This window comes from Lepisma saccharinum, chromosome 3, assembly GCF_977018435.1.
Source record: "Lepisma saccharinum chromosome 3, izLepSacc3.1, whole genome shotgun sequence".
NCBI lineage: Eukaryota > Metazoa > Arthropoda > Insecta > Zygentoma > Lepismatidae > Lepisma > Lepisma saccharinum.
The window spans coordinates 60,081,864-60,094,546 of NC_139231.1; the positions used below are offsets into that span (position 1 = coordinate 60,081,864).

At 36.7% G+C, this 12,683-nt stretch overlaps 1 protein-coding gene across 2 annotated transcripts in view; it reads right to left on the minus strand.

Moving 5' to 3' along the window:
- Positions 1-2,870: 2,870 nt before the first annotated feature.
- Claspin (claspin) overlaps positions 2,871-12,683 on the minus strand; it is a 99,414-nt gene continuing 89,601 nt past the window's right edge. For both annotated transcript variants that reach the window (XM_083118647.1, XM_083118649.1), the window contains 4 exons: positions 8,414-8,544; positions 7,343-7,534; positions 6,459-6,620; positions 2,871-5,841 (listed from right to left, as the gene is read on the minus strand). In XM_083118647.1, the coding sequence (XP_082974773.1) occupies positions 5,725-5,841; positions 6,459-6,620; positions 7,343-7,534; positions 8,414-8,544 (602 nt within the window). In that variant the 3' untranslated portion in view covers positions 2,871-5,724. The remainder of the gene's footprint in view (positions 5,842-6,458; positions 6,621-7,342; positions 7,535-8,413; positions 8,545-12,683) is intronic.

A 12,683-nucleotide genomic window follows, 5' to 3' on the forward strand; every position in this document is an offset into this window, starting at 1 on the left:
AACTGAATCAGAAAGACAGTTCTTGGACCATATTTAAATTGATCCGGAAAAAAAGGTTCCTGGACTGTACTTAAATTCACCCGGAGAAAAGTTCATGGACCGTATTTAAATTCATCCGGAGAAAAGGTTCGTGGACCGAATTCAAATACTTTACAGATAAAAAAGGTTCTTTACGGTCCAGAACCCATTTACGCTTGCTGATTTTCTCTCCTAGACTGGAATTGAATTTATTTAAAATTCCTGGACCTTTAACAACCCTCTGTGTGGAGTTAGGGAAATATCGTATTTTATATTTCGTGATGAAATATGTAGTCTTCATTCCCTTTTTAATGTTTAAAAGAAATTCGTCCCTTAACATAGAACTAAGAGCAGTCCTTGTGCGTCACGTCGGAGTATTATTTTAAAATTCGAACAAACAATTGGAATTTATTCTTTAACCATGTGTCTTTCTGTATAAAAGCTTTCACATAATTATCATTGATGACACTAAGACCAGACAGCGCAGAGCATCAATGAAAGTGTAAGCTTTAAGGATTGATTAAGTGCACGACGATGATGAAAAATAATTCACATGGGCATATGAATGTTTTTCGGTAATGGAGAAACCATAAAAAATGCAGGGACAAAATGACCGATTGATTGATTTTATTATTTTACCGCACTTGTGTGTCACTTTTGGATAATTGCAGAGATGAGGATTAAGAGTGGCAGGATAAAATTGGTGAAAGGGAAATCACAAACATAAATGGACAGGATACAACATAAGCCCCATACGCCACAACACCGGTTGAGTGTAGAAATGCCAGAGCCTCGTTAGTCTGCAACATTCGACAGGAGTAGGGAAGCTATTCCTGCCTGGAATTTTGAAATTTTCATCCTTCTTTAACTTAAGCATTGCTGAGCTAGGTCATTCCCATGACCGCAATTAATCGAGGGGAATAATAAAAATACATTCAAATTAGAAACAAATAGGTGTCGGCACATGCACCCCCCCCCCACCCCTATACACACAAAGGCAGTAACACATACAATTCTTCCATAAACTACCCAGTTAATGTCTGACAAGACTCCAACAGAAAATAAGCACGAAACACGTTTACATTTAGAAGCCTACATCTCAGACTCCGTGCCTCGGTGTATGTACTGGTGGCAACTACCTTCCAACTCCAACTAAGAGGCGGGAGACCTTTTCTTAAAGTTCGCATCTGTACAACAGCCTTATCTAACTATGGAATGCTATTCTTCCCTAGACAAACATGAAGCCTAATTAATTGTAAGAAATATACTCACTTATCTGCAAAATTGTTTTTCATAATGTCTGTATTAATTTCGGTGACCACCACCACTCTGGAAGTTGTTTTTAGAAGAGAGTGATAGCAGTCACCAAAATTAATAGAACTTCATTAAAAACGGTTTCGTAGATATGTGGGTACAATTCAGTATATTAATCTGTATTTTCTATGAAATCACAAAGTAATAAGACATTAAAAAATGAGAAAAAATGCACTTATGCTCCTTACTAGACTTGTTGGAAAAAATGTTTCGAAGATAAAAAAAACAACAGATTGTGTCTACAAGAACCAAATTGTTGGTGAATAGATCACCACAGTTGCCATGGGGTTGATGACTTCTATCTGCCATATTCTGGCATTTCCCTTTGCAGATAAATTACGGCTTCTCAAATATTTTATACCTTCTTCAAAAGAACAGCACACACACACATAACTGCACCAATCCTTCATGTATGAATGCATATCTACACCTGAATAATATTACAAAAACAGATGCTATACCAAGATATGTACCATAAAATCACAGGCAAATTGTCACGCAAAAACTTGTGTTAAAGCTCGACTGGACCTTTGGCAACCGAATGGGCAATTTTCTCAAAATTTTCCTGTCCTTTCGAAAAACCGCTGTGATATTCCAAAATCTGAAAAATTACATCACCTTAGAATTCCCTCTAGAGCATTGAAGTGAATTTTCGTGTAGTTTGCTTTCACTGTTATCTAGATATTATCAACAGTTTTGCCATTACGTAAGTCTTAAACTATTGATAATATCTGCTTCTTCAAGCTAGCTGAGCAGATATGGATGACACTGAGACCCAAAGTAGTATCTAGAGGCCCAACAGAGGTATAGCCATAACAACTTTTGTTGATTGTGAAATGTACGAATGGTTAGCATTGTAGTTAATATTCCTTTACAGGTTTTTAAATATTTTTATGAAATTCCATGATCATTAGTTTTTCAGTCACAGGCCAGTGAGAACTCTCAGAAAGGCTTCTTTTTTAATGAAGAAGGATCTTGAAGTCCTAAGCATTTACATGTTGATTAATTTAAATGCTGATTAAAAAATAAATAACTCATGGTGCAACAGCCCTTGAGGACGAAGACCTACCTACCTACCAACTGTTGCCTCACCCACACACACCTCAGCAGAGGTGAGAGATCATACAACCAGTTACGGGGTGATGTGTGGTCAGCATGAAGAACCCCTAATACCGGTCCCATACACTGGCCAAAATATCTGGAGAAAAGTTGTTATGCTTCCCCCCAGGAGACACGAACCAGTGCACGTCCTGTAGCCCGAGCCCAAAGCCTTAGACTCCATGAGCACAGTGCAGAACTTTAATGTTGATTACAGTTTGTTTGTTCTTTTAAAATGCAAGTTCTGGGAAAAATAAAAGGTTAAAAAAACTGAAAGTTTAAAGTCCATAATTATAAGGAACATTAGGAAAGAAAGGTAATCTTTCTCTGAATGTGGCATTCCATAGTGACTTTCTCCAATCTTAAATCATGTTACAAATTATACATTCTGTAAAAAAATCCAAATGCATTTTATTGCAAAATATAAATTACATGGACACTGTACAATAATTACAAAGTACTATAAAAATACAAATTTTAGTAGAAAGTTTACTCACAAGTCTGTAGACTTTTATGCCTTTTTAAGATTCTTGTCCCTTAACAACTGACATGTTTAAACTAACATAAAATAAATGCCAATTAAACTTTGAGCTTGTCAACAGTGCTACATCCTTTTTCCTTCTATGTACAATCATGCCTCTATTACAAGGATACAACAATAGCAATCAGACAAGCTTTCTTTCTTTTACAACAATACTTATTATAAATTGTAATACATGAAGGTAGATGAAGCTGACTTCATGTCTATCAGGCATTAGTGGGTGATAAATTTGTATGAAAATACATTTGGAAAAGATTTTAATATGAAGGCAAGGATACTGGTTGTCAAAAACTAGACATAAAAAGACTGTAAGAGATAGTATGGTATGTATTAGGATGATGAGTCTATATGATTTTTTTTTTTCAGATAAAGATATTCTACCATTTTGATGTAAAATTGAGAATGTTCCTCGAAGAAACTAACTGGTTCGTTCATTCACTTTCTTGGATGCAACCAGGTAATGGTACTGGATTTTAAGGTCTTTCGCCAATTGTACAATTGATGTTCCACTGCAAATTTACACATACATGTGGTTCTAATCCTGGAATATCAATGTCGATCTTCTTTTCAGGATGTTTCTCAGGAGTTTTTCCAGTAGTTCAAAACATTAAAAATAGGTCAAAAAAGGAGGGGGAGATAAATGTTCAAAATTATTAAAATAATCAATTATGACACCATGTACATACAGGAAATATAGCAAATTGGCAGACAGTGATCTCTTGAATGGATTGGAAATCCCACAGTTAATGCTTCTAAATAGTTAGTTGGATTTGATTGATTAATTGAGTTTGTGTTTTAAGTCCACTTTATGCACAGAAAGGCTAATTGGGACTACACCACTATGTGCCTCAAGCAGGTATCGAACCCGGAACCCCTTGATTACAGGACAACGATGCTAGTACTACACCATTGGAGAGGCCCAAATGGTTGGTTGATTTTATATGAGGAGCACATCCACATGCAGGCTATTTTTGTCCATCACATAATACAGGGATAAGTACCTTAACTAAAACAAAACTGAGGACAGAATCCTAACAAGAAAATAAAATAAGTCTGTTAAAAACTTCCTTAATCATTTTTTAAACTAATAAGGTCATAGTTTCCTTAACAAGAACTACTATCGGATTCAAAATTATGGATACTTGAGTTTGGACTCCAATTAAAAATTAACCAGTAGTCCTACATAGAAACAAGTTGCATCAAAATTTCTCACTCCAATTGGATGAATCTATGGACTTCAGAGACACAGCTCAGTTACTAGTTTTCATTAGGATGGTTTTGGTAGAGTTTAAAGTTAAAGAAGAACTGTTAGGAATGATATCTTTGAAAGGGAGAACTACAGGTCAGGACATATTTAATTCATTTCACTCTTTTGTTACAAAGCTTAGTGTTCCATTGCACAAACTTGTTTTCAATACTACTGGTGGGGCAAAATCAATGACCAGGTGCATTTATTGCTCTCTGCCGACAGCATGAAGACTTCCCTGATTTCCTTACATACCACTGTATTATCCATCAACAAGTTTTGGCAAGCAAAAGGCTTAACACAAAAACAGACATGGATAGCAAATTCTATTCGTGGTAAATCACTTCAAAGGCGACTACTTAATCTCACTCTTGAGGAATTTTCACATTAATGTCAGGTGGCTGAAAGTACAAATGTTTGCAAAGATTTCGTAGTTTGCTGAGTGGAATTAAGTTTTGAAGGAGAGGGGAGACGAGAAACCATAATTAGAAAATGATGATTGGTTGTTTGATCTGGCATTTCTAGTCGACTTTACATTTCATTTCAACACATATTACTTTTATTGTATTATTTATTGTGTTATTTGTATATTTTCCCTACAGTGCTTAACGATTAATAGTAGCTCACTGCCTGTTGTGACAATAAAAAGTAATCACTACTTGATTGAAGTTGGACATGCCTGATTTATATCTTTCTGATTAGTTTCTAACACCTTTAAAAACTTTTCCTAAACACAGGTCATATAATAAGGAAATATTACCAAACTAAACATTTTATTATATACCTGAGTCAAGCAGTGAAGAAATTAAACACTTGTGCTTATTACTAGGAACTAGCCATCCAGTTTGTAATCATGGATGAAGTAGGTGAAATAATTAGTTGCCATGTGTGTGGACTCTAATATATGACTCTTTGTTTTGAAGAAGCAATGAGACAGAGAAGACATGATGGTTCAGTCAGTAGGGTGTCTGACTGCCACAGAAGAGACCTGGGTTCAATTCCCAGAGTGAATTTCAGGTAGGAATTTTTCCTACTTCATGGCCTCTAATAAAATGAGTACCCACGCAATGCTGGGGTATAGGGTTGGCTGGATAATGGTGCTGATCACATCATCTCCACAAATTGCCCAGATTGGCTCTACCTCCACATCCTCCACGCACGTTTCAACGTGCAGTAGCTTTACCTTCACAATTACCAGATACAAGAAAAAACAATCTCTTGTTTATAATGGGATACATTGCAATAATAAAAAGTAGCTAACAGATTCGGCTACTATTGAATTTTGTCTTTCATTGCATTCAATCTGAACTCATTGTTCAATCTATAACCACATTTACTACTATAACTCCTCTCTTTTTTCATTTTTAATAAATAATATGAATTAAAATTATTGTGTACTGTTTCAACTCTATTAATACAGTCTTGAACACAAATAAATGAATTTTTGCATTAACAAATAAAAGTTCCCACAAAATTTACAACTATATTACAGACTAAAATAACTTTCTTATAAAAATTTAAACACACTGGCTCCCTCTGAAGTTTCATCAAATTTCCTATCCAATCTTTGTTTCTTCAAATTCTTGGCAACTGGAGCGTCAGAGGCCTTCCTCTTGGGCACAACCTGGAAGTTAAAGAAAGATCAGGTTAATCACGATGATCACATCAGATAAATGAAAGAAAAATTGCCTATGGATCTCTTGTCTCCCTCTGGTGATGGCAGGTGAAAAGTAGGAGGGTGGCCAAACATCGACCTCGCCCAGGTGAAAATTTTATCTTGGCCTGCTCCTGCACCACCATAAGTAATTATAAAAATACCCTTGTCATCAACAGGGATAATTGAAACACTGGATATGGGATATACATGTACATTCTTCAGTTGCACAGCTTCCTATACAAGTGAATGACCTGGTGTGAAACTGTCACACTTCTCTTTAAATAAGAACATTAAAAAGTAATAGTTCCAAATAAGCCCATGCAAATTTCCAGCTTTCATTAAGTTCCTTGGGCTGCTTCGTGAAGGAAACTGTACACCTTGTTTACAACACAAGCATTCAGTTTCTTTGGGGGAAAGTTATTAAAATTTAGTTGTCTTTCTGAAATGATAACAATTTACACATATCTCAAAAATCTAAAAAAGGAGCTGAAAAATAGAATGAATATGACTGACCCCTGAAAATAGTCACTGTACTTAGTAACGGAAAAATTCATGTGCAGAAACAAATAAGAATTCCACATTACCTTTGCTTTGTCATCAGCATTGTTCTTCTTTTCAGGACTCAGAGCAGCAAACACAAAATTCCTGGTGTTCCGTGGACCTGAAACGGGGCCGGACGATCGTGTGAACTCTGCAAGCCTTTGTAAGGCACCATCATTCCTATTCAAGAACGAGCCACGTTTTACCTGGAGGAAAATATACAAGATGAATAAAAATAAATTATGTGCAACATAATCTGTTAATTACGGCAAAAAATGAAACGTAAAAGCACTTTTATACAAAACATAATCAAGAAGCTTACTGGATAAAATTGCAAAAATGTTTTTTCCCTCCAGTCTCTTAATTGTGCCAAACACAAAAATATCCAATTTCCATGACGTTTCCATCATCATTTTTCTTCCAAGTTTTTCAGAATTTTGAGGTCAGTGGGAACCTTGACTGATTTAGTATCAGGGTGGCCTCTCTAGGATCATGATAAGATCTCTAATTTTGCGATAATCTTTCATCTGTCAGATAGTCTGTTCTCTAACAAAGTGAACGGATTGTTTTATTTTCTACGCAGCTTTCTTTTCCTTTCTCGGTACAAATAAGCTGTGAAAATCTTGTGCAGGGCATTTATAAATATGTGGGATTAATAAAAGTTGCAATTTTTCATGTCTACAGAAAAAAATCTCAGATAGAATTCACGCGTAATTTCCAGAGCCAATAACTCATGCATAATTCCCGCAATTCAAGGGATTGCCGGTGAATAACCACCCTGAGTATTGAACATATTACTTCCTTTCATGTCCAGTTCATTGAAAATTATCATCTATTTTACCAATATATCATACCAATATCAGCTAAAATCAATATAGTGATTAAGTGATCCCATTACAAAAGTTTATAACATTACAGTGCTACTTACAAGTAATTTCAAAGGATTTTTGCCATCTGGTGAGTGTATGGGTTCACTGGAAGTCCTCTTCAATGGGTTCTCATTGTCCCTCATAATGTCCTGAGAATTGGAGGTCATCATTCTCTTCATGGCAGCTTTCCCAAGCTTCAGCAGTTCGCTGTTATCATCCAGCACTACTCCATCATCCTCTCCTGTCTTCAGCTGGGCAAAATAGAAAGAATCAAATATCACAACTCAAATACACATATGTAATTGTTTTTAATTAAAAAACTGCCACTAGACAAAGACCTTGATTTTTTGATAATGATAAGGTTAAACAATTTCAACTTTCCTAAATGTGCTATGCTTGTTTTATGTGACTAGCTACCAAGCAGCTTTTCAGTGGGTGGCATGCAGACAACATTTCAAATCGCATCTCCGCTATTATGTGGCTTGCAAGACAAGAATCCACTGCTATTGCTTTCAAATAGATCCTGAATTTCTCACAAATTTTGGAGCTCCCACATAGGACCTCCCACACAAAAGGCAGTCAAGCCAAGTTTAAATTAGGGATGAAAACTGTACTTCAACTTTTAAGTGCCATTTGGCAATGAATGTGTGGCATTTAGGCACCAAAAGTTAAAACCGATGTCACTAAAATTTGATTCAGTAACAAAAAATCAAATAAAGCGTAACTTACACCACATGCCATCATTTCACTAATTAGCTGAAGCTAAAAAGGTCCAGTTTTGGCATGTTTATTGTGATATGTGGTGGAATCCAGATAAACAAATGCCAGCTACATCACAAGAAACAAATGGTCAACATGAAGTGTGTCCATCTTTACTCCTTGTCTGCCAGGAAGCTGACAATAAATAGGGTCACCCTTGTAACTTACTTCTCAAACTAGTAAACCTTCAATAAAGCTTGATAGAGGCATGAAAAAGTAGTGCATTTTGCATTAAATAATGGTCATTTTTCACATCTGTGAAGAAAATTCATCCATCATTCCATGTGTAAAATTCCTGTGTAACTCCCAGTTGGTACTGAGAAATTTAAAACCACAATTATACTGCATTCAATATAAAAAGAATCCATTACCTCTTGCTCTCTGAGTAACTTTTCCCTCTCAAACCGCATCTTTCTGAGTTCTTCTTCATTCTCTTCTTCCCCTTCCTGCTCTTGCCCTTCCTCGTCTGAGTCCAGGGCTCGGAATTCACTTGGGTCAATGTCTGAAATCATAAAAGGAAATTATGACCAATCATCACTACTAACAACACAGGCGTGAAAAACCTGCAATGTATGGACACTGAAATAACAACACTTTCTCAGGCAAAATGATTTGTTCATGTTTTCTACTTTGACAGGCAGACCAAATTGAGTTCACATTAAACTAATACTGTGGAGATCCTGGACATCACAACATTTTAGACCAGCATATATTGGTTCAGACATCAACAGGTCATGTAATACCAATTATGTTCTCTCACACTGCCAGACCAACAAGTCGAACAAACTTATCTAAATTATGTTACACTGAGCTTTTAAATCAGTCCAATTTCATCTTGCATTCTGTAGTAGTTTCTGGAGGTCATTATTTGATGCATTATATTGACACGACCATTATATAACAATAACTTTGTACAACTATGGGCACTTCCCAGAGATGTTCTATGGGATTCAAATCAGGACTCTGCGCAGGCCAGTCCATTAGTGGGACGTTGTTGTCGTCAAACCACTCCCCACAAGCCCTGCAGTATGGACGGGTGCTTGGTCGTGTTGAAATACACAATGGTCATTCCCAAAGTGCTCTTCGACGGTAGGCAGCATGAAAGTGGTTAAAATGTCAACGTAAGCTTGTGCCGTGACATTGCCACGTAAAGCAACAAGGAAGCCAAGCCCCCTCCAGGAGAAACATAGCCACACTGTAACCCTGCCTCCTCTGAATTTCACCGTCGACCCTTACAGGCTGGTAGATGTCGTTTACCAGCCATTCGCCACACCCACACCCTACCATCAGATCGAAACATTGTGTGCCGTGATTCGTCACTCCACACTATGGTTTTCCACTGTTCTATGGTCCAGTTTTGATGCTCCTTGCATCACGTGAGGTGGCAGTTGAAATTTGCCTGTGTGATGTTTGGCTTATGGGCAGCTGCTCGGCCATGGAAACAAAGTTGCCGCACCACGTGCCAAACAGTCATGGTGCTTGGAGTAGATCCTGATGCAGTTCGGAATTCCTGTGTGATGGTGGCGATGGATGATTGATGATTACACTGTATGACCCTCTTCAACACCCGACGGTCTCTGGAGGTTGGCCTGCATACTTTTGGGTTGTACACAGCCCTTCATGTTTCCACTTCGCTATAACATCAGAAACAGTGGACCTAGGGATGTTTAGGAGGGTGGAAATCTCGCGCACAGATTTCTTACACAAGTGGCACCCAACCACCTGACCACGTTGAAAGTTCGTGAGTTCCTCAGACCATCCCATACTTCTGTCTCATGCTGATGCAGACTACTGAGATCTCTGGCCAAGTGTTCCACACAGTAGATGGCAGTACTGTATCGCCGTCTATGATACACACACGTTTCGCAGTGTGTCCGGATACTTTTGATCATATAGATTATATCCTTGCAGTCTACCAGCTTTGCTTTAAAAAAATCATAATTTCACATGAGTAAATCATTTAAATACAAAATCCATTTCTTCCCACAACTCTGCAAAACACTCAAGACCACAAAAACATCAGTTAGTATTACGATTAAATTCCAACTGATAATTTTTATTACCAACACATCTCTATTGGCCTAGCTCTAATTATTATGTTATTGACATATGACACGAAATATCATCTTTTGTATGATACATCATTATTTACAGATACTGAAAGTAATAAGCAACCATTTTTCAAGAACAGAGTTTAGTTTTTATTAAAGAAAAACGCACTACATCACTGTGTTTGGAAGTAACTAGTTACAGTAACTCACTTACAAATAACATTTACCTTTATTGAGGAAATTTAGTAACTTTTAAAATCGAGTTGCTGTAACTTTAACAGTTAGTTTTCCCAGCAAAAGTAATGTTTAAACAGTTACTTTACAACACTTAAATTGCTAAATAAGTGTCGTAAATTATTGTCAATTTAGGACTTAAAGTGAGTTGGATCTCAAGTTTCAGCTGCAATACAAAAGTCCACTCTTTGTTACATTAATTCATGCAAACAATAGATGAAGGGGAAAAGAGAAAGTTGTACTAAATTTGTCTCCAGTCGGTAGGCTCCAGGTGCCAGGGTGACAGGTTTATCACATGTTTAATCTTTCATTGGATACTCCTCAAATGCCCAAAGTGATATGCATACTTCGGAAGAGGGGTGGATTTCCCAGAAGTGGAATTGTATGTTGTAAAGTGTTTTTGTAGTTTGTTCGTCTGTGGCCTTATAATTTATAATCATCCAATAGTTTCTCTTTGCTAGAATACTCTTAGTGGTTCTACGAAAGAACTCGACAGTATGAACGAAACTGAAGAAGACGAGAGCTAGCAAGTATGCATATGAATGGAAAACAATGTACAGTAATTGCTTCTATGTGATTTCATTAATCTCAATTCCTGATAATTTAAAAACTGAAGTAAAAATATTTCCGATTAGAATTCGCAAATTTACGATTATTCAGCATTTCTGGAAATTTAGAAAAAAATTGGTAAGTGCTATTCATTTAACATGTAAATGAGAACCAATTTTCGTGACGGACATGACAGATCTTTACTTTGGATGCAATAGTAATAATAATAATGTCACCACTGTTATTGACACAACAGTGAATTACAATAACGTGGCAAACCTAGGAATCAGGATGATTTTTAGCCATCATTCTCGCTTGTTTATGTAATTGTCTCAGAGAGAATGGACGGAGTAAGTTTTCAAATGTTATTCTCACCTTCATTCATGACAATTATAGGCAACTACAGTGGTTCCCAAAGTGTGCGCCATGGCACCCTAGGTACCATGGCTGGCTTACAGGGCCACCACTAAATGTTCCTATATTATATTTCACTGATATGATATTATTCCAAGTATATGCTTAGTTAGTACTTTTTACATATAAAATGTTTCTGAATTTGAAATACATATTTATTTTTTAATTTAAGACAAGCAACCTAACCACACTGAGTGTTGCAAGTGTTAAAAAAGCCTACATTCTGACTTGGGTGCCGTGCAAAAATCTTAAAACACTAAGGATGCCGTGAGTCTTCTTGATCTCTCTCTCTCTCGAGAGCACACAAACACACAGAGCCTTAAGAGAATGATGATACAAACTGACAGTATTTGCTCCAAAGGTCAGGTATGACACAAAAGTGCTCTGGAGGGAGAGAGGTTATCTGATGCACGAACTAGGCAAAGGAGCCCGGTTGACGTTGCCACACAGTGCATGTCCCACTCTCGCTTTGCTTTTCCCAAATGTGTCACCAGCACAATTCTGTCTATTTTCATGGCCATGCGTTTAGGATTATTGACATATATAAAATCGGGTTTAAAATAGTTGGCAACCATTGTATCTTATGAACTCGAGTGACCCGGTAGCGGGTCACAGCCTTGGAGTTGAGAAACACTGCCCTACAGCACTGTTGTCCTAAAAGTAAAGCAGAAACTGAAATAGATTGGCCACAAATAGCAACAACAACAACAACAAAAAAAAAAGTTTGTTTAAAAAATCTCTTTTCTTCAATAAAAAGTTGTTTGTTTAAGTCCACTTTATGCTAAGATGTCCTAATTCGGATTGGACTTAGAGCTTAAAATGTGACCTGAACCACTATGCCTCCTCTGAGGATTGAACCTGGAGCCCTTGAATAGAAGGTGACATCATTATTTTACATCAGGGAGGTTCATTCTTTTCTATATATCCAGACATTTTCCAACAACATAATTATAACTTACTTTGGGTAGTAGCATATTGATCTTCAGTATTAAATGGGGTATATACCAATGTAGCTCTGCCTAAATGTCATAGTAAAGTTTTTAATTGTCCTCAAACATATGATAGTTTAATATTAACATTTTCTTCATATTTTTGTGACATCAACGGCACAAACATATGAAAGTTTGTTGTAAGTCATTTTACGCTGATTGGGCCCACAGGTTTAAAATGGAATCTGAATCTTTATGCAACATGTCTTCTGTACTGAGGATCAAATCTGGTACATAAACTCACGTATAGTAAAAACAAATTAGTAACTACGGGGTATCCAAAAAGTCACGCAACCAAAATTTTCACTCTACGTAACTTTTGTACAAAAAACGATAGACATGAAACTTACATTGGGTATTAATTTTGTCCACGTGGATATTTTTTAAACATTAAAAACTAGAAA